The sequence below is a fragment of the Gossypium raimondii genome, chromosome 3 (assembly GCF_025698545.1).
Source record: "Gossypium raimondii isolate GPD5lz chromosome 3, ASM2569854v1, whole genome shotgun sequence".
Lineage (NCBI taxonomy): Eukaryota > Viridiplantae > Streptophyta > Magnoliopsida > Malvales > Malvaceae > Gossypium > Gossypium raimondii.
The window spans coordinates 3,709,944-3,729,949 of record NC_068567.1 but is presented as its reverse complement, the minus strand read 5'-3'; the positions used below and the strand labels follow the sequence as shown (position 1 = coordinate 3,729,949).

The following is a 20,006-nucleotide window of genomic DNA, read 5'->3' as shown; positions in this document are numbered from 1 at the left end:
GATTATGAAATCTAACTAATTTTACATGTCATCCATATATTAATAAACATATAACTACTCCGTAATTGTTGTGTAACGATGTCTATTTTACGGTACATGTTTGATATTCGTAGTTGTCCTTTTTAATAAGGCTGTTTCTAAAATTTAAACACTGTTCTTTTTTTGGGGTGTAATATGTCTTACTGCTATACTCAACATTTGTTGGTGATTGTGTATGTCATTATTATTGTTTTTAAATCAATGGATTTGAATGTGCTAATCGATGTTTCTAAAGCCGAAAAGGCGGTTGAATTGGTTTAGTTACTAGTTTTTTTCCCTGAGTCGGTGTACCAATGGATTCGGTTTCAACAATGTTGATACTAACTGTCCTTCTTAGCTATTGGGATTAAAAACAAATATGTTAGAAATAATTTGTGCATTCTAAAATGAATGTAAGCATTGTGATTGGAATCAGATCGAATCAATCAGGCAAGTTGATTGGAGTGAAAATCAATCAATATTTCAACCAAACAAAAAAGTTAAATTGACTTATAAGCGAACTCTTTGATCATAAATTAAGACAAAAAAAATGAACAGTTGGACCGATTTTATAAATTTAATTAATTATTTTTTAATCATGAATCAAACTAATCAAACTAAAAACTGACCTTTGATCGATTCGATAATCGATGTCATTATTAAAACATTGAATATAAGAATATTATATTTCAATTGTTTTTCCTTTGCAAATAATACACATACAAGATACGTCACTGGTTGGACAAGTAAGTAACTAACCCCAAGACCCAGTCGTCGATTGAATTCATCACTCTTCTATCAGTAAACCTTTCAACATCGAGTAGACTCTGACTTTAAATTTCAAATTTTCAGCAGTCTTTTATTAATTAATTATCATGTAATGAAACTCATAGCTTTAAACATATCAGTCTATAAATACTATGCTACAAAATCCCATTCTTCTCCATCATATCATCCTATTCCCAGTTTTCCATTCATTTGAAGATTTCATTTACTGTCAGAATTTGGCCTTCAAAATGGGTTTAACACAGGCGAAGATGGTGCTGCTGTTCATAGCCATGATGGTCCTCATCTCATTTGCTGCTGCCATTGTTACCCCTCACGATTTTATTCTCAAACCTTCCAATCGAGGTTAGTTCTTCTTATATCTTATAGTATAGGGTTTCTGAAATTTTCTTCTTTTTTTTTTCGATCTTTTTGAGCTTGATAGGTCAAAATTAAGTTGTATAATTTTATCATACTTAAAATACTATTTCATCATTTTAATAGTTTATATCTTTATTTTTTAAAGAATTAAATCGAAATTTTATCATTTTCAAAAAGTTAAAGTGCAAAATTTTACTATTTTTCAAATTAAAATCTTGTAAATTTAAAGATTTAAAAGTGAAATTAATAATTAATTAATTAATCCAACGCAAAGTATGGCGGAAGTCATATTAATAATATTAATGATGATGACATTTGCATGTAGGACGAAAGATTCTAGGGTATTATGACCCTGGTAGCACATATGGCCCACCAAGTGGAGGGGGAGGCGATCCATGCTGTTAATAAGAAGCTACCGAGAATACAATAAGAAGGATCATATATAGTATACGAGAATAAGAAGTTAGTGTGTTGTACGTGAGTATATGCATTTTTCCTTTTTTATATAATATTGATGTTAGGTTTGGTAGGAATATTATACTTTGAATGTGAGATATGATATTTGTTGTTTGAAGCAAGACTAATTTATACTTTGAATCCAACGTGAAAATCAAATATAAATCCATTTTTATCAAGCTACTTCAATTGATTAAATTCGTCATTAAGAGTTTCGAAATAATTTAGTAATATTTTAAAATAATTTCTAGGTGTTTGGAGGTGTTCGAAATCGATTAAATGTCTCTGAAGGTCGAAACAATTTAAAATAGGGGAGAAATATTGTTCTGTCATAGTTATATCGATACACCAAAGGTCTGTCCAAACAACTGTTTAAAGATAAGAATGAACATGGTGATCGAACTTGCTGTTTAAAGAAATGTTCGAACATGAGGACCAACTTCATACACAAGGACAACTAAACTCTTATTTTGGTTGAGGAAAAAAAACTAAGCTCCTAACAATCTCCCACTTTGGGTTTTGGACAAAATTTATTAGCAAATGACCAAAATAACTACCTTTCACCATGCATAAAATAAAGATATCGTAGTTGGAGTCGGCAGCTCCCCTAGTTTCGCTCATCTGGGATTCTTGGGGAAGAGGATCAAGTTGACCCTTGCGAACAGTTTGATGCACTACCTCCCTTCAACCCTTTGAGCGAAATGCGACAAAAGGAAGGAAAATCCATGGACTAATCCCATCATCTCCACCTCGTAATAACTACGAGATCACCCCAAGGATGCCTTCGATATCCAAGGGTTGCGGACCGACCATAGAACCCTATTCAATAAGTGGAATGCATTAGTTGTCTGCTCTCAAGTTGAGCAGTAAAGGTCGGAGAAGGGCAAGGAAAGAAAACTTCAAAGCAACAATAAAAATAGAAATAGTAAAACGATGACAACGACGACAACAACAACAACAACAACAAAAATTGGTAGTAATAATCATCAATAAACCAACAAATTATCAACTTATCTCCCCTTTTTTGTCAAAAGGCCAAAAGACTCCCCTTGTCAGTTCTATTCTGCTCCAATCCCTAGTTGAACAGGATTTTGAACATCCATGTATGTTTCAGCTCAACCTTTTCTTCCAAAATAGTATTAATGAGCCTCAAACCATAAATAGAAATTTATCTACATGTACTTCCAATCAAAAAATTTGAATGTTTGTTAAATAAAAACAACCACCAGGTTAAATCATCCCAAATGCATAAACATAAACCATACCATATCAAAATCAACAAACTTACTCCCCCCTCAATCTATGCTCCCCTTGCTCATTTGCTTCAAATTTATTTAACGGGATGAGGTGCTACATCTTCAACAATAGAGATTGTAGCTTGTGGAACAACAAGTACCTTCTCCATGAAATGAAGTATGTGTGATCTTTGAAATATTCTCAATATGATCAACTTAAGTTGCAACCTCATGCTTCACATGACCATCAATAACTTGTTGATCTTCATAGCTCAAATGTGATCGATCTTTTCTCACCCAATTTTTTTTTTGTGGTCTTCTTGTTCTATTCTGATATGAACTTCCAATATTGAATCCTTTTAAAAACAGTAAGGTTTGATGTGCCCTTTTTTTCCCACAATAAAAGCACACGTGTTTACCTTCCTTCTTGCCACATATATGATGTTGCCTAGGTGATGTTCAAATCAATGTTACAACATTACATTGAGCAAGACTTGTCTGGCCTTTCCACAATAGTATAAACATGTTTTATATTCATCTTTTTACCTGTCTCAAAGGGGAGAAGTAGTAACCATCTCTTTAGATTTAATAAAATTCGTGGGAGATATAAGTTTCTTAACAAGTTCATTATAACTAGGTTCCAATCTCCCAACAACAGAGATATCATCATTTTGGTTTCCATATTTCTTGAGAGTGGCTTTGACATCGTTTAATTTTTTCTCGTTTGCTTTCAAAGTTACATCCGTTTTAGCAATCATGTCATCGTTTTCTTTGATTGTTTCATCAAGCATCTCGTTAACCTTTTTCAAATAAAAAAATCACATCATTTTTCTTTTTGAGCCTTTCTTTTTCTCCTCTGGAAATGATAATTTCTTCCCTTAAGGGCTCATTCAATTGACATAATGCTTTCATGTTCTTCAACATATGACTGAATGCATCCTCTAGGTTGTTGCTAGGAACATCACTGTCATTGTTTGAATTTAATGCTTTAATCACCGTAGGTGGACGTGCGATATAACAATATTTCTTCTTAGACTTCATTATTGCAAATCATAGCTCAAGATCCCTTTCAAATATGTCTGAAGTCAAGCTTTGATACCAATTGTTAGAGTCTCGATTTGCTTTCTGTCCAATTTGATGTTCAGACAGATGTTTCAATAGAGGTGTAGATAGAGCAAAGGCAATCAACGAATAAGAGGAGAGAAGTAAACACAAGAGATTTATTAACGCAACTCGAATTCACCATTTCTACTATGCGGACCCTCACTCAGTGAATGATTTTATTCAAAAATTATCTGGATCACCTATTGGCTTTAGTCTAATCTACCCTTACACAAAGAAGTAATTGCAACCCCAACAATGAACCCAATTGTTACAAATACTCACCCCAAATAACCTCACTTACAAGAAGGTTTTACTTTCCAATAAAAGCTTCACACAAGAACATAAAAACACAAAGCAAAGATAAGCAAACAAACAACCAAAAGCTCCACAAGCACACCAAGGATGTGCGACAATGTAGATTATTTATAGGCTAAAAATCGTCAACTTCTCCAAGTAGTTTTGATAAGGTAAAACTCATGGTTGAATTTATCTCTTGAACAATCTTCAATAATTGTCCCTCCAAGTAAAACAGATAAGTTTGGTCTCCAAGTTCGATCTTTTCTTCTTTTCTTTACCCAAATTCGATCAGCAACATTAATGATAACCTAAAACGTGGCTTGAGGATCATTTGTTGATTGTGTAACACACCATGAAGATCAAAGTAAAAAAAATGCTAACTTTATATTGTACTTAGTTGTCTTGAAAGCACGTCCATCTATATTGTTATCCAAAGACCTGTCTAGACAACTATTTAAACATGGGAATGAACATAATGATTAAACTTACAGTTTAAAGTAATGTTCGAACATGTGGAACAACTTCGGACACAAAAACAACTAAGGTCCTAACAAACATGTTCTAAATTTATTCTTCACATGTGTTTAGAAAAAGAGTCATTTTAAATCCAAATCGACATTTAACTAAAAAGTTTATGGCTATACTCGAACATGAAGCAAGAACTTTTGGGAGCTAAGATAAAAGGTTAAATTATAATTTTTTTTAGTGTTAAAATAATTTTGTATTATTTTTTAAGTGAAAAAATATTAAAATGTTTTTTGAAAAGAATACAAAGGGAGAGGGCAAAATTAATGGAAAGACTTGATTGGAATGATACTTTAGTTTAAGCATTCAATAAGAAGAATTTGAAATTTAAGGATCAATTAAAAATTTTAACCTATATTTTAAGGACATCAAATGCAATTAACCAATAAGAAAAATAATAGATCTAAAGCCCTTATGTTCTGTTTGGTTTAAAAATAAATATTGATTTCATTTTTCTCAAAAAAGAAACACTAAAATAAACATGTCTAATTGAAAATTTTAAAAATAAAAAATTGTGCTCATTGTTTTACTAAAATACATTATAAAGAGATTCATAGTTTTGTCAAAATTTAAAAAAATATAATCCGTTAGTGAATTAACGGATTTTTTAACAACAGTGACCGATTCAAATAATCATCTTAATTAGAGTGACTAAATTAACAAAAAAAAATTAGAGTGACCAAATTAAAAATAACGCTATTTTAAATTGACCAAAATTAAAATAACGCTATTTTAAAGTGACCTTCTGGGACATTTACCCTTTATCTAACACAAAAGCACACGTGGCATAAAACCAAAGCTTTCTAACCAGGCAAAACAACTGTTCTTTTTTTTTTTTTCAATCTCTATCATCAACTCTCGTCGCTCCAGATTCTTCAAAAAAAGAAAAAAAAGGCCCCAAAAGACACTTTCTTTTACTTCATTGTATTCTAGAATTAGAACAAAGAGATGAAATGAACTTGTAAAAGGCAAATTATATATATATACTTTAATTTACTTAGTTTTTTTTTTCTAACTATTTAAAATGCAGAGATTGGTTATCCATCATAGACCCCCAGTGATTTCAAGAAGGAAACTTCCTTTATTGGTTGTTGCGGATTCATTTCCATCTTTTGATAGTGTTTCAAGACTACCCATTTCTCCTTCATGTAAGTTTTTCTCTCTATCTTCTTCCCTTTTTTTTTGGTGAATTTTACTCTCTTTTTTTTTTGTGATGGGATTCATGGAATCTTTTTGGGTGGCTTTATTTTTATGAATTAAGTTGAATTTTAGGGTTTGTTTTTATTTAAGAGATTTGGAAGGGTGTTTATTATTAGTGAAATTAACTGTTAGATGAAACCAGTGTATGAATTTAGCTGGTGTTTTGAGGTTTTAATTTTGGAGCTAAGTGGGAGTTAAATGAACCAGTTTTAAAGTTATACATAAATAGACTGGGATTTTGTGTGGCCTCTGATTGTGTTTTTGAGGATAAGGTGAGAGATGAATTCGGGTTATATTCGAGTTTCAACCGATGATAATCTTCCAAATTTTTATGAATTTGTGAAAAAAAACTTTGGAAAGGAACTCTGTATTGTATTTATTTAGTAAGTGAGCACTCCAAAGATTGTTTTCCGGTGATCCCAGAGCTTAGATTAGTTAGTTTAAGCAGTCACCTCAACAAGTCTGCAAATCCGGGGTTCAGTCTCGACATCTACGACCGCTTCTCTTAGGCTATTGTTTTATTGCATTGAACTCGGGATGCCTTTGTTTGAAGTTTATGTTACCAGAGTTTGAGTTTTGATTATAAGATTAGATTTAAGGATCGAAATGCTCTTAGCAGTTTCTTTGGATTGATATTATGGTAATCGAATCATGTCCTGTTTATCAGCTTGCTCTACATAGTTTTGATTTCTGTTCTGTTTTACTACTGTTTTACTCTTTGTGCTTTCATATTTATGTCCGTACACGATACTGATTCTAATTCGGTTTTGTTAGACACAGCAGCATTAGTTAACTTGTTCAGTAACTTTTTTTTTCTAGTACAATGTAGAAAAATATCAAGGTTGAGTTCAACGTGCAGCACGTTTAGAACACGAGCATCCAATGTAGGTATTGGATCCGGGGGCTATGAAGATAAGGATGAAAGAGAAGACCAAAGTATTGTGAAGGGCCCCTGCAGTGACAGTTCATCAGAAGCGTAAGTGATGTCTGGTAGATGCTAGTGTTTTGGACTTCTCAAACAGCATTTCGGTTTCTCTATAGTTCTATTGTGGTTCTTCCTCGTGGTTCAATAGATGTATAGCTTTTTTCACGTAACAACATATATGCACCGAAGTGCTCATAAATTTACGATGAAGTGAGGTTCTAGTTTGATGTCTTATATATCATCTAATACTATGCTTTTTTGCAGTTTGAAGCCTCCGAGTCAAATTCCTTATCCTCTTTCCGTTGCTGGTGTACTATTGGGATGTACTTTAGTATTGTCACTAATTGCCTTTGCAAAAGGTGGACCTGCATCACTCTTAGCAGCAATAGCAAAATCAGGCTTCACGGCTGCTTTCACATTGATCTTTGTTTCTGAAATCGGAGACAAGGTAACGCATTTGTCGTAAATAACTTCATGTATTTTTACCTGTTAATCGCTGCTCATTAGTGCTATGGTCCTATGTTTTGAAACATTCCGAGAATGATCCTAACTAATGATGGATTGAGGCGGAAAGTTCATGTTGCAAAAGCCAATAAGTTTGAATAAGGCTTATGATTATTTTATAGATAAGTATTTGTTGTCCTGTCTCTCTGTCCTTTTTCGAGGCCTATTACTCCATTTCATTTTTATGTTGATTGAATGGATCTGACTCTTCTTTTGAACATATACTTTTGAATATAAATCTTTGTTCTTTTCATATGCTTTTGATTGTGCTTTTAGAAACCTTTCTTGATATTTAAGTTATGTTTTTCATCTCTTGACCAGACGTTTTTCATCGCTGCACTCTTGGCAATGCAATACGAGAAAGGACTGGTATTTTCTCTCCTAAATGCTTATCTATGCGTGCCTTCATTCGTTCATTAATTTCAGTTTTATGGTATTACTGAACGCTTTTTCTTTCTTGGACTAAATCTATTTTCTTGACATTTATTAAATCATTGGAAAGGTTCTATTGGGCTCGATGGGTGCTCTTTCTCTTATGACAATCTTGTCAGTAATAATCGGACGGATCTTTCAGTCAGTCCCTGCTCAATTCCAAACCAGTAAGTTCCTACTCCTCACATCTCCCTTGTCTCGTCAAGAATTTCTAATGAGAATTGCTGTTTTCGATGATTTAAGAAGTGCGATTATGAGCATATTGGCTCCTACATAGTAGTAGTATTAACACTGCAATATGTGCCGACTTTCTTTATAGCCTTTTGATAGATATAAACATTCATTTGAATTTGATTTAGTTCAACCAACTGTTCAGCCATTTGCATGTAATAGTTCTATGCTAAATTGTCTAACACATTACACCTACGTTACTTAGGCTTAAGCATGAGTGTTGGATTATGGTATGTGTCTCGAACACTAAGTTCGTCCGTGTATTTGGGCAGTCCTTGGAGGATTGTATTCCTATACCTATGTTTGAATATGTGCTGGACAAGGGCACATCAAACAAAATGAGGAATTAGAGAAACATAGAACCCTACTGTTTCCTTCAGCCCAAGATATTCATGATTTATTATCAAGTTTGTTTACCCTTGAATCTATATATTTTTCGTAATGAATGTATCTATTGTAAAGTTTCTGATGCGCACATTAATGCTTTTCATTTATTGTGCAGCCTTGCCGCTTGGAGAATATGCAGCAATAGCTCTTCTCGTGTTCTTTGGCTTAAAATCTATAAAAGATGCATGGGACCTTCCACCGACGGCAGCAAAGAAAGGTGCTGAGGGAGGCCCTGAACTTGATGAGTTTGCTGAAGCTGAGGAACTCGTGAAAGAAAAGGTAATCGGCCGCTTCACATGTCTTATTTTATTAAAAGAAAAAGCTAATAGAAACTTCTATTTTTAATGTATTCAGGCATCAAAACAACTCTCGAATCCACTCGAAATTGTCTGGAAGTCATTCAGCCTTGTGTTCTTCGCTGTAAGCATCTCATTATCCTCACTTTCTCTCTCCGAAACAAAAGGCTGCACTTTTGGTTGTTTTCGATAACTCTCGATTTATAACTTTACTATAACTTTTAGGAATGGGGAGACCGTTCAATGCTTGCAACAATCGCGCTTGGCGCCGCACAGGTGCAACTTCACTAACTTCGTTTCTTATTTTCTATATATATATATATATATTTCTAAATCAGAATAGTTCAACGGTCTTTGCTACCTTGTCTCTACAGTCACCATGGGGTGTGGCAAGTGGAGCCATTGCCGGACACCTACTCGCAACATCAATTGCAATTCTCGGAGGAGCATTTCTTGCCAACTATATTTCTGAGAAACTGGTAAGACCCGAAACTTCTATCGTGTTATAGTAATACGACATATTCAGGTACATGCATTTCGACTTACTATGGAACTGCTGTATGTTCGATCAGGTTGGTTATGTGGGCGGAGCGCTTTTTCTTGTGTTTGCAGTTGCCACATTTTTTGGAGTTTTCTGATTGATTATACAGAACATAGAGCAAATGTCGGGCTAATTTCCGGCGCAAATGTTGTGATACAATGCTGAGAAAACAATTAGGGTAAAATGTTGCAGTTAGGGGTATTAAGAGGCTGCCATGTTAGTTCTTAGAATGGTTTATTGTATTTGGAATTATATGTGGACTTAGATGATTTCTTTGTAGCTTTTAGCTAAATATTGAAGATATGATTGACATGTTTTTGCTACAATTTTCTTCCTTCAATACTTGTTTGTTTGTTTTTTAATGAAAAATAACAATAACATGAACTATGGACTTGACGTTTTTGTCGGTCCGAAATTTCTGGTGTTCGATTTTATCTCAATTAAACCCAAAATCAAACTCGAGTTAGGTACTTAAAATTAAAATAATAACAACACTTAAATCACACGATTCAAACCCTATCATCCCCTTCCTCGTCCCCCTTATACAAGCCTTGGTTAGAGCTTAGAAGTAAGATATCAAAAGAGTGGTAAACATTGAAAATTTTCAAAGTTCCGAAGAATGGGGCATAGAAATAGAATCCCATCATGTTAACCATAGAAACTACATTCTAAAGCTGATGAAAAATGTCGAGTACAAGAACAAATGAATTATAATTTTTACTTTACAACAATCATGGTACAACTAGATGCTTGATAAAATTTTAGTACTCCTATAAAGAATGTAAGGGCCAAATTTTAAGAGTGATCAGCATCAGTTACCTTTGTTTCCCCGATTTCATATATCTCCATGTAGATTGATCCATTACATCATTCATATCGACATTGCATGGATCGATACTTATCATCTGCAAGCAAGTCGACGATACGTTTTTTGAGCCTTTTTGCTCCTGGACCAGGTCTCAAGATACTGGCATCTCCCCAAACTGAACATGTGTCATTGGCGGGATCACCTAAGCACCATCCACCTGGTACAACTTTTCCGGGGCTGCGTTTCAAAATTTCTTGGTCGATACGGTCGAGTACTGGACTGTCAAACTGGAAATGTGTTGCAAAAGCAGCTCCACTCTGAATCATAGCATCGAATTCTTCAGGCTTGAGTGAGAGAGGCTTCGTTGAAAAGGTTTTGTTGAAGGCTACATGCTGTAGGTTATGGTTTATCACAGTTTTCTTGTACTGGTCAGAGTTACAAAGGACAGTAGGGAAATAATTGGAGTAGGAATAAGGCGTGTTTGTAAAATACATTAGCAAAGTCCTCGGAAGATTGTCGGTACCAAGGATGCAGAACTCAACAAAACTACGAGTTAACATTGTAAACGACGAACCTGCAAAAAGACCAGATCTCTAGTTTTATTTCACAACTTGCTGGAAAAAAAAATCTCAGCAAAACAAATGGCTTATAATACCTCCCATGGCTGCAACAGTATATAATTAAGAAAGTAAGTAATCTTCAGGGAGCTAATTGGCCATGAAAAAGTAACTCTTGGCCAAATGAGGAACTTTATGTTGTAGCAGTTGTCTAGAATAATGATCCTTATAGAAATGTTCCACATGAGCATTTCATCAATAGAGATATTCTCCAAAGAAAAAGGAGACCCACGACGAACTTATTTATAACTTTAATCATGCATAATTGAGAAATGATTTCAATCCATAACATGCATGATGGAGTTAGTGGGTAAATAGCACATAAGGCCATTCACCAGTGGATCCATCTTCACAGTTTTGCAGAACACTGACAAAACTGCCGTACTTTATGCATTTAGCTCAGGCCACACTACATTAAAAGAGTATTCACTGCGATTTAACTTAATAGAAGAGTATTTACAATCAACAAAACAAAAATGTTGCTAGCATTATTATCTGAGCAGTCCATAATAATTTCAACCAACTACACAAAGCAGAAGGTTGGACAGGACTTTATAGATCGGCAAGGAGGATATCTATGTTCAGAAATAAAGGCTTCAAAAAAAAAAATTCAGCTTTATTTCTACAAAATCTCTGTTCTTTGAAATAAATGTAAACCACAGACAATGCTAAACTGGACTATCTCTCCTTCCTCCCTCTGTTTCTTTAAACTATATGGCCTTTATGAAAATGGATTGAATTAATGCATTCCATATGAAATTCTATTCCTACATGCATCCTTAACACCATGAGGAACCACCATTATCTTACTAGGTATTATCTATGGCTTAACTTGATATTCTGAACGCACATGCTCATTGCACTTGCTCTGTCAAATTATACTCCTAAACTTGCAAGAAAAACGAAAACACCAGCTTATACTAAATGAATTGATGTTCGTCCCATCTCCAAGACAATAATAAGAAGAATAACTATAAGATGATGCAGAGAAGTAAGAGTTGGTTTCAATCTGATTGGTCCTACTGAGTTGCATGCTCCACAAACGACATTCTCGTAGTACCTCTAATAGGTGATATAAGACTTTGAACCTATACAGTATAGCACCATACACCCACTGACTCCAATTCCATCAAGAAATAGCAAAATGACGACTGCATTCACACAAACTATGCAAATCTATGATCTCACACAAATATATAAACCAATATATTCAAATCACATTCTTAATCAACTCAGCAATTGCAGGGTCCACCATTCTAAATCTATGCTATCTTTGTTTATTGGAATCATCTAATCCAATAATTAAGAAGCTCAGAATACACATACATTTCATATTGGCTCCCTTATTTGAATAAAGAGCAGGAATTAACCAAAAACATAGGAACACATACCTGAAAACAACTTGAAAGCAGTCGGCAATTCCCGCTTCTGAGTAGCATAAAATATCTCTTCCTTTTCCAAAAGATAAAGCCCCGTATCGACAATTATCGGTTTCAATTTCTTGGACCTAAATAAATGAAACCCCGAAACATAAAATTAAATATTAGACAACATGCATCACCTTAAACCACATCAATCTAATAACCACAAAAGGAAATTGCTTAAAATGCAATGAAGTTGCTTTCTAAAGGCAAAATCATAATTTGATTACTAAAAAAGAACAAATGACTGATGTGAAACACCAATTCTAACAACGATACTAATTTGATTTTGCATCTAAATGTCCATTTAGCAAAAGTAAAGAAGTGGAAATGAAGTTAACTTACTCTTTCCAGCCAATATAATTTGTGTGATTCACAAAGTTGAGATCTTTAGGCAAGTAAGACAAGATGTGAAGAATATCTGCAAAATCAACAAAAACCCAGAAAAGAAGATCAATCAAAAGACAAAACCCAGAGACTCAAAATCCGCCCCCCCCCCAAAAAAAAGAAATTATTATTTTTAAAATTACCATCTTGAGTAGCAAGCGGGTAATCGCCGGCATTGAGGGAGATAAACCAATTCCAATCCGAAGCTAAACGTAGCAAAATCGAGGCACCGTGAAGAGTAGAAGAGATTGCCGATGGCCCTCTAGGGTAAGCATAATCTGATTTCCCTACAACATCGACGTTTTGAGCGGCTTTAAAAATGGGTATCGCTTGGATCGTAATGGCCAACCGGTCACGCTCGGTCTGCGAAGCAGATAGATCAAGGTGAAGAAGGTAATGGTTTCTCGGGTGATAAGAAGCTAAGAGTACCCGGAGGATCCGAGCCGAATCACCGGCGGATCCTGATATGAAGTAAGCAATGGAAGGAGGGGTGGGTGCGGAAGGGATCTCGGTTAGGGAAATGGGTCGATTGGGGAAAAGAGCAGGATCGGGTCGGATTATGGTTAAGGGTCGAATTGGGCTGGTGGAAGGGAGGGCGATGATAAAGAGGAAGGAAAAAAAAGAGGTGGCTAAGATTATACAAACGGTAGCTTTAGAGTTGTCTTTTGAAGCGGTGGTTGTCGCGGCGGCGTTAGAATTATACGCCGATGCGGGCGGCGTTTGTTGGTGGTTGTTATGCATTGTGACGGTGGCGGTGGCGGTGGCGGCAGCTGTTTTGAGTTTTGGCAGCTTTCTTTTGAAATCGATTTTTGTTGGGTTAATGGAGCGTCTTTTTTTTTACCATAAAGTAATAAGACCCTGTTTGGCTGCCTGTCCATCATTCACCATGGTTAAGTATTATTTAAATGCAAGGTGTAAAAATGTAATTTCACTCTTTTTTTTCTATTTTTTGGGGATAAGTTATTACAAACAAATTGCCCCCCATACCCTCAACAAATTCACATACTTTGACAATTCTTCTAACTAAATTGCAAAACAACCCCAATTTGTTGAAAAAAGTCAAAGCACATGATTGTAGGAGCCAAAGATTTTCACCACACCCAACTTCATATTTTCTGATAAGAATTCGTATATTTCGTGGATTGGATTTCACTTGATTGTCTACAATTTTATTGTGCATGTTTGGGGTAGAAGTTTTATTGTATAATGATCATATGCCTGTAATGCATTGTATGTCTCATAATAGGTCCCATTTTTCTACCCTTTTAGGGGGTTGATGACTATTCATAGCTATTACCTTAACACCAAAGAAGAGTTCGACCTAATGCTTTATTTCTGTCCTGGGGATGTTCATAGTTCGGTTAAAATCGAATTAATCGATCAAATCGATCTACCGGTTAATCGGTCAACGGTCGAATTTAGTTTGGTCGAAGGTCAATTAATAATTTTTGAAATTTCGGTTATCGGTTAATTCGGTTTGAAATCATGTACTTAACATAATTAACCAATTAACCGAAATAAATAATATATATTATATATAATTGTTAACTTTTTATTTGGTTGTTAACTTTCAAGATTTATATAGTGTTTTTAATGTCTTATTTGTTATTTTCACCACCATTTAATATTTTTTAAACTATTAAAAAAATGAACCTTAGCAATGTAATTTTTATATGTTTTATACTTATTTTAATCAAAACAAAAAAACATATAAATTTCGGCTAATTAGTTTAATCGACCGAATTAACCAAAATATTTTGGTTCAATTAATGTATTTAAAAAAACTTCGATTCGATTAACTGTTAAATATTTTTACATTTTAAATAATTTGATTCAGGTATTAATCAAACCGACCATTTACATTGCATAATCAACGTACATGTTCCGCTTAATAACCTTAAGAAATTAGCCTACTTTTAGTTGGGCCCTGTCTTATATAGCTAACCAAGAAATGAAAGGAATTGAAAGGTCTCCCCATAAAACTTTATGTCAAGGGATCTTTTACTTGCTTTATAAGGAACTTAAATTTATCTTATCTACAACATTAAGCATAAAACTAAAAAAGTGTAACAGCATGATTGAGATCAGATATTGGAGATTCTTCAAATAATTGTAAACTTGTGAATCCAGTAGTAGCATTTTGGCCACGTGATCAACAATTTCATTCTAAGATATCGGGATATGGCGGACTCGTACTTTTCAGTTACAACATAGAAGTTGATGAATTAAGCGTAACTCCACCATCCTACTATTGGCAGTGGCCCCATTTGAGAATGTCTAGAGAACCATCTCAACTTTTTAACTAGAAACATTTATATGCCAAATACTAACCCTTTTTAATACATACATCTCAATCTAAGGTGCCCACAGGGAGCCAACTTTCACTGGAATCTATCAAAGATTTCTCATCATGCATGCATTGTTCCAAATTAGTAGATCTTTTTAATCCATGTACTTTTTGAATTGGTAAATTGTAGTCCCTATACTTTATGAATTTTGAAATTTTATTCCCAACCTAAACAGTAACAATTAAATCTATTTGGTTAGATTCAATTGTTGGTATTGAACTATGCAGACAGTTGTAAATTTAGTTCATATTCTTCGATTGGATCTTTCTAAGACCTTATGCATTTCAAATTTTAAAATTTTGATCTTGGCACAAATGACCGTCATTAATCCATAAACTATATTTTAATGAATAATATGTGGAAATAACAAGTTGACATGACATTACACATATAATAATATTTTTGCCACATCAAATTTTAGAAATAGCAGGGTTTAACATAATGAATTTAACAGTTATCGTTTAGTAAGGACTGGAATTTAAAAAAATTTAAAAGTACAAGGACTAAAAATGACCAAATTATAGTACAGAGACTAAATCCATAACTTTTTTGAAGTACAGGGACAAATGGCAGAATTTAACCAAAATAGTAAATCAAGGTTCATTCCAAGTTATCTGAAGGGTGGAAGGCTAAATACGTCATTCGGCATATAAAAGTAACCCAATTTCAGCTTTTCTTAGGGCTTCTAGTTCATTTGTTTTAGCAGTGGCGGGAACGTATCAGCAAAATTACTCATCGAAATTCAATTGCAAAAATTAAAAAAAAAAAAAAAACTAAATTCCTAAAATGTCCTTCTTCATTGATGAATTTCAAGCAGGTAATTTCTCTTTTGTCAATATTTTTTTCTAAATTAATTTCTTTGGCATTTTATTCCCATCTTTTATATTCTAAATTTGAGAAGAAAAAAAGGAACCCTAATTAAGGATTTTCCGCTATGATTTATGACATATTGAAATTGTACAGACTTGGAAGCATTGCCCAATATTCTTCAGAAAAAATATGCTTTGATGCGTGATCTTGACAAAAGTTTGCAAGGTATTCCTTTAAACCCTAATTTTAATCTTTTTGGGGGTTTATTTGAAAATTTTATAAATTCAAGTTGTTAATGTTAACTATCTAATTTGAACAGATAACTTTGGAGATATTGAATTTAAAGCCAATGAATGCAATGAAGTGAAATCCTATTTCATTTGGTTGTAAAATACTATCTTTTTTGTTGATTAATATGAGCAGAAATTGTTAGGCAAAATGAACAACGATGTGAACAAGAAATAGAGGATATGAAACGAGGCTTGAGGGCCGGCAACATTACGCCTGATACTTCGCTTCTCAGATTCTCCGAAGAAGCACTTGATGAACAAAAGCATAGTGTTAGGATTGCGGATGAAAAGGTTGCCCTGGCAATTCAAGCATATGATTTGGTGCGTTGGCTTTTTCCCTTAGAACTTTGATGTTTGATCCCTGCACTTTGTTATCTGATTCATATGCTATGGCTATCACTGAGACAGGTAATTGCATTTTGCCCCCTCTACTCAGTAAATTAGTGCCTTAGATCAAATAGCAAACTAGTCCTTTTGTTAAAATTTTTATCCATTTTTACTTTTAAAAACGGGTCTCAATATATCAACATATTGTATACGTGGCACACCACATGTCACTGTCTGGTTATTTCGTCATCCACGTCAGTTTTAACAGTACAATGGATGAAATTTTTAACAAAAATGACCGATTTGCTCTTTGATCTATTGTACAAGGACTACTTTACCCATTTTTTTAGTAGAGGGGGCAAAATGCTAGTTGACTAATACAAAGGCCTTCATGGTACTTTTACCTATAATCTTCTGAATGAGTTTGTTTTTGAGGGTGATAGTATCCATGATTCGGTGTTTCCTCTTCCTACTCTGTTTTATGAACTAGTGATCTAAGAGTTGCAAATGCAAAATCATATCAATAACATGGTGGATGGTTCTCCTATTCATGAAGAAAGTATTTGTTATTATCTTAGGTTGTTCATATATGTTTGGAGTTGTCAAATTTGTGACACCAAGCATATTAAGATTTCAATGCTGGATGGAACTAGGTTCGAGCCTTATTAGTTGTTCCGTGCTTGATGTAATCATGTTTCAGGTGGATTCACATATACAACAACTTGATCAGTACTTGAAAAAGTCTGGTGAAGAGCTACGGCGTGGTATGTTGTTAATTTTCTGCTTTCACCCACCCCTATTTAACGTAGCCTTTGTTACTTTAAGCCTCTCTTCCGTAATGCATATTTAATCCTTACTCTAATTATGTTTTTTTTTTCAATAGAAAGAGAGAATACTGCTACTGCCTCGCCTACTCAAACTCCCGATGGTACCACTAAATCCGGAAGGTCTGGTGAAAGTGGAAGAGGAGGGCGTAAAAAGTATGCACCTATTATACATAAGCTCGTTAGATTTCCTTTTATGTTGTTCAATGGTCATCCATTTTGGATTCATGCTTCAAGGAATGCTCCTTTAATTTCGACTGTTACTTCCTTCTATTACATCTATATGCAAAATGTTTTACTAGATACATGATATCATCGGAGTTACGTATTTCTGTAGAACACGTCTAGCAACAGCAGCTGCGGCAACAGAAGTGGCAGCATCAGCAGCAAATCCAACCGGTGTGGAATTAGACTTGCCGGTGGATCCTAACGAGCCAACGTACTGTTTGTGCAACCAAGTTAGCTACGGAGAGATGGTAGCATGTGATAACCCCAATGTACGTAACTAAGTCCCTTACATATCTTTCTCCGATACTATTTCCGATTTCACTTCCTAATTTTGATCTGATGGAAACTCTCTCTTTCCCCCTTTTAACAGTGCAAGATAGAGTGGTTCCACTTTGGCTGTGTCGGTCTGAAAGAACAACCGAAAGGGAAATGGTATTGTCCGGATTGTGCGACCGTGAAAAATCGTCGTAAAGGCAGATAATTATGAATGTTTATTATCTTTTTTCCTTATGGAGAAGCTTGTGATAGTGTATTTGGGTAGCCTTACCGCAAAATGTAACGTTTGCTTGCATTAGGAACTTGTGTTTGATGATATATATTAGCTACTAGGATGCTTTTCTACCATTTTGTTTAAAAGCATTTTGCCTGTAAATGAATTACTGTAATTTGTTTAGAGCTTTGATCTGTATTGAAGATTTCTAAGTGTAAGATGTTTTTTGCTAATTAATTTTATTTTGTTTCATATTATGTAGATTTTGAGACATTCATATCATGTTTATGTTTTTTTTAAATTTTGTCATGTTTTAATTATTTTTTCGTAAAGTTTATGTCGTGTAATCGTATCGTGTTTAATATTATCATATGTAGAGCTTAAATAAATTTTTATAAATATTGTTTCAACATCATTTTAAATTTAATTTTATTTAAAATTCTAATATTCAAACCTAACTTGAAGAAAAGAAAAATTTTCTTACTCCCAACCTGCATGGAAATATTAAATAATGTTTTTACGAAATTAAATAAAACTAGATTTATAGTACATGATGTAATAAATATATTTATTAAAATTTCATATAAAATTACTTGATGTTTTGGTTATAATGTTATAACAAGAAATTATTTAATTGACCCTTCCGACCACATTATACATGGTCTCTTTCTAATTATTTAATGACATTTCAACAATTTTTTATATTATTGACACATAATTTTTGTAATTCTTTTACCCTAAATATCAAACCTGAACCATGAATCCAAAACTTAGAATCTTGAACTCTAAATCCTAAACCTTAAACCTTGAGGGTTTAGGATTCTGGTTTAAGGTTTGGGTTCTAGATTTAAAAGTTTAAGGTTTAATGTTCGGGTTTAAGTTTTGAGTTTGTGGTTTAAGTTTTGGGTTTACAAAATTATGTATGAATGGCATGAAAAAAATTACTAAAATGTCATTAAATAATTAGAAATAGACTATGAATGGTATGACGAGAAAATTCATAAAATAATTTCTCCAGTAAAACACTTAAAAATGTGTACAAATAAGTACATATACATATTATAAAATACTGTAAAAATAAAAATTATCAAAATTTATACCCAAATTTCATGGAAAGAGAAAGAATTTCATCTTATAATATCGAATTAAATGGGATTAAAATTATTTTACCGGAACATTAATGGCGAAATAAATGGAGAATTTAGTACTGCGACACGTGTCATCGTCTATGAATAGCGTCGGCGTCGGTGCTCAGTCTATGGGACTTCACCCATCACTGTTTTGGGTCCACACTCCACACGCCTGCCATTGCACATTTTCCATTGCCTTTCCCATTTTGTTGACTTTTGTGCTCTACATAAAGAAAAGAGTCCAAAAATAGGAACACTAATATACTATATTTGGTATATATTTGGTGTTATTTTGAGAAAAGATAAAAATATTATTATTTACAAATAATTGTATTATTTTGAGAATATTTTTATCATTTTATATTATTTATAAATAATAGTATTTTGCCATCATATTTATTCCGAGAACAATATTTAGCTATGCAATCGACCACTTTATTTATTTCATGGAAGACATGTTGAAATTTGATAATTTAATTGCGCATGCATTCCTCCTTTATTTTTCGAACTAAAGTTATTGATAATGACTTTAACGAATCATCTATTAGTATATTCACTATACTTTTATTATTAGATTCAATTATCACCTTGGTGTATCCCTTCCTCAAAGCTATTTCAGGAAGAATATTTACTATTTTCTTTTTATATTCGAAATTAATATTGAATCTCGATTAAATTTAGATTTAAAAACAAAATCAATTTTTTAAAAATTGTGATTAAATTATAAATTTTTTAAAAAAAAGTGAAAATGTAATTTTGACATCTATAAAAAGATTCCAACAAAATTGTGTATGATGAGCGATGATGCATAATATAAACAAAAACTACCATCACATCTTGGGAAGTGAATTGGTGCTCTGAAATCTATGACCCTTTCCAAGCATCGAAGAAATAAACTCTATCTTCTTGCAAATTAAACCATGCATCTACAATACTAAAATTATATTTTAACACTTTCAAAAATTTATAATTTAAATCCGATCTTTTAAAATAAAATCGTTGATACCTTGTGTAGAGTTTGAACCATGG

General features: G+C 33.5%; 3 protein-coding genes and 1 long non-coding RNA gene across 4 annotated transcripts; 3 read left to right on the top strand and 1 right to left on the bottom strand.

The window, feature by feature from the left end:
* The first annotated feature begins 935 nt into the window (after positions 1–935).
* LOC128039608 (uncharacterized) lies at positions 936–1,799 on the top strand. Its single transcript, XR_008194052.1, has 2 exons — positions 936–1,149; positions 1,490–1,799. It is a non-coding gene; the product is annotated as an uncharacterized LOC128039608 (long non-coding RNA).
* Positions 1,800–5,617: 3,818 nt separating this feature from the next.
* LOC105796611 (protein PAM71-homolog, chloroplastic) lies at positions 5,618–9,623 on the top strand. Its single transcript, XM_012626357.2, has 10 exons — positions 5,618–5,929; positions 6,801–6,957; positions 7,171–7,354; positions 7,732–7,779; positions 7,913–8,009; positions 8,576–8,739; positions 8,815–8,880; positions 8,982–9,032; positions 9,131–9,235; positions 9,329–9,623. Exons 1-10 carry the CDS (start codon positions 5,806–5,808, stop codon positions 9,392–9,394), a joined length of 1,062 nt encoding a protein of 353 aa, XP_012481811.1. The 5' UTR covers positions 5,618–5,805; the 3' UTR covers positions 9,395–9,623.
* A 248-nt stretch (positions 9,624–9,871) lies between these two features.
* Positions 9,872–13,406, bottom strand: LOC105796610 (beta-glucuronosyltransferase GlcAT14A). The gene is made up of 4 exons (XM_012626356.2): positions 12,674–13,406; positions 12,489–12,564; positions 12,114–12,229; positions 9,872–10,679 (listed from the first exon to the last, which is right to left on the bottom strand). Exons 1-4 carry the CDS (start codon positions 13,269–13,271, stop codon positions 10,165–10,167), a joined length of 1,305 nt encoding a protein of 434 aa, XP_012481810.1. The 5' UTR covers positions 13,272–13,406; the 3' UTR covers positions 9,872–10,164.
* Positions 13,407–15,540: 2,134 nt separating this feature from the next.
* Positions 15,541–18,099, top strand: LOC105796609 (PHD finger protein ING1). The gene is made up of 7 exons (XM_012626355.2): positions 15,541–15,695; positions 15,842–15,913; positions 16,112–16,299; positions 17,006–17,069; positions 17,189–17,285; positions 17,467–17,626; positions 17,728–18,099. The coding sequence occupies exons 1-7, from the start codon at positions 15,665–15,667 to the stop codon at positions 17,836–17,838; spliced, it is 723 nt and encodes a 240-aa protein (XP_012481809.1). The 5' UTR covers positions 15,541–15,664; the 3' UTR covers positions 17,839–18,099.
* Positions 18,100–20,006: the final 1,907 nt, after the last annotated feature.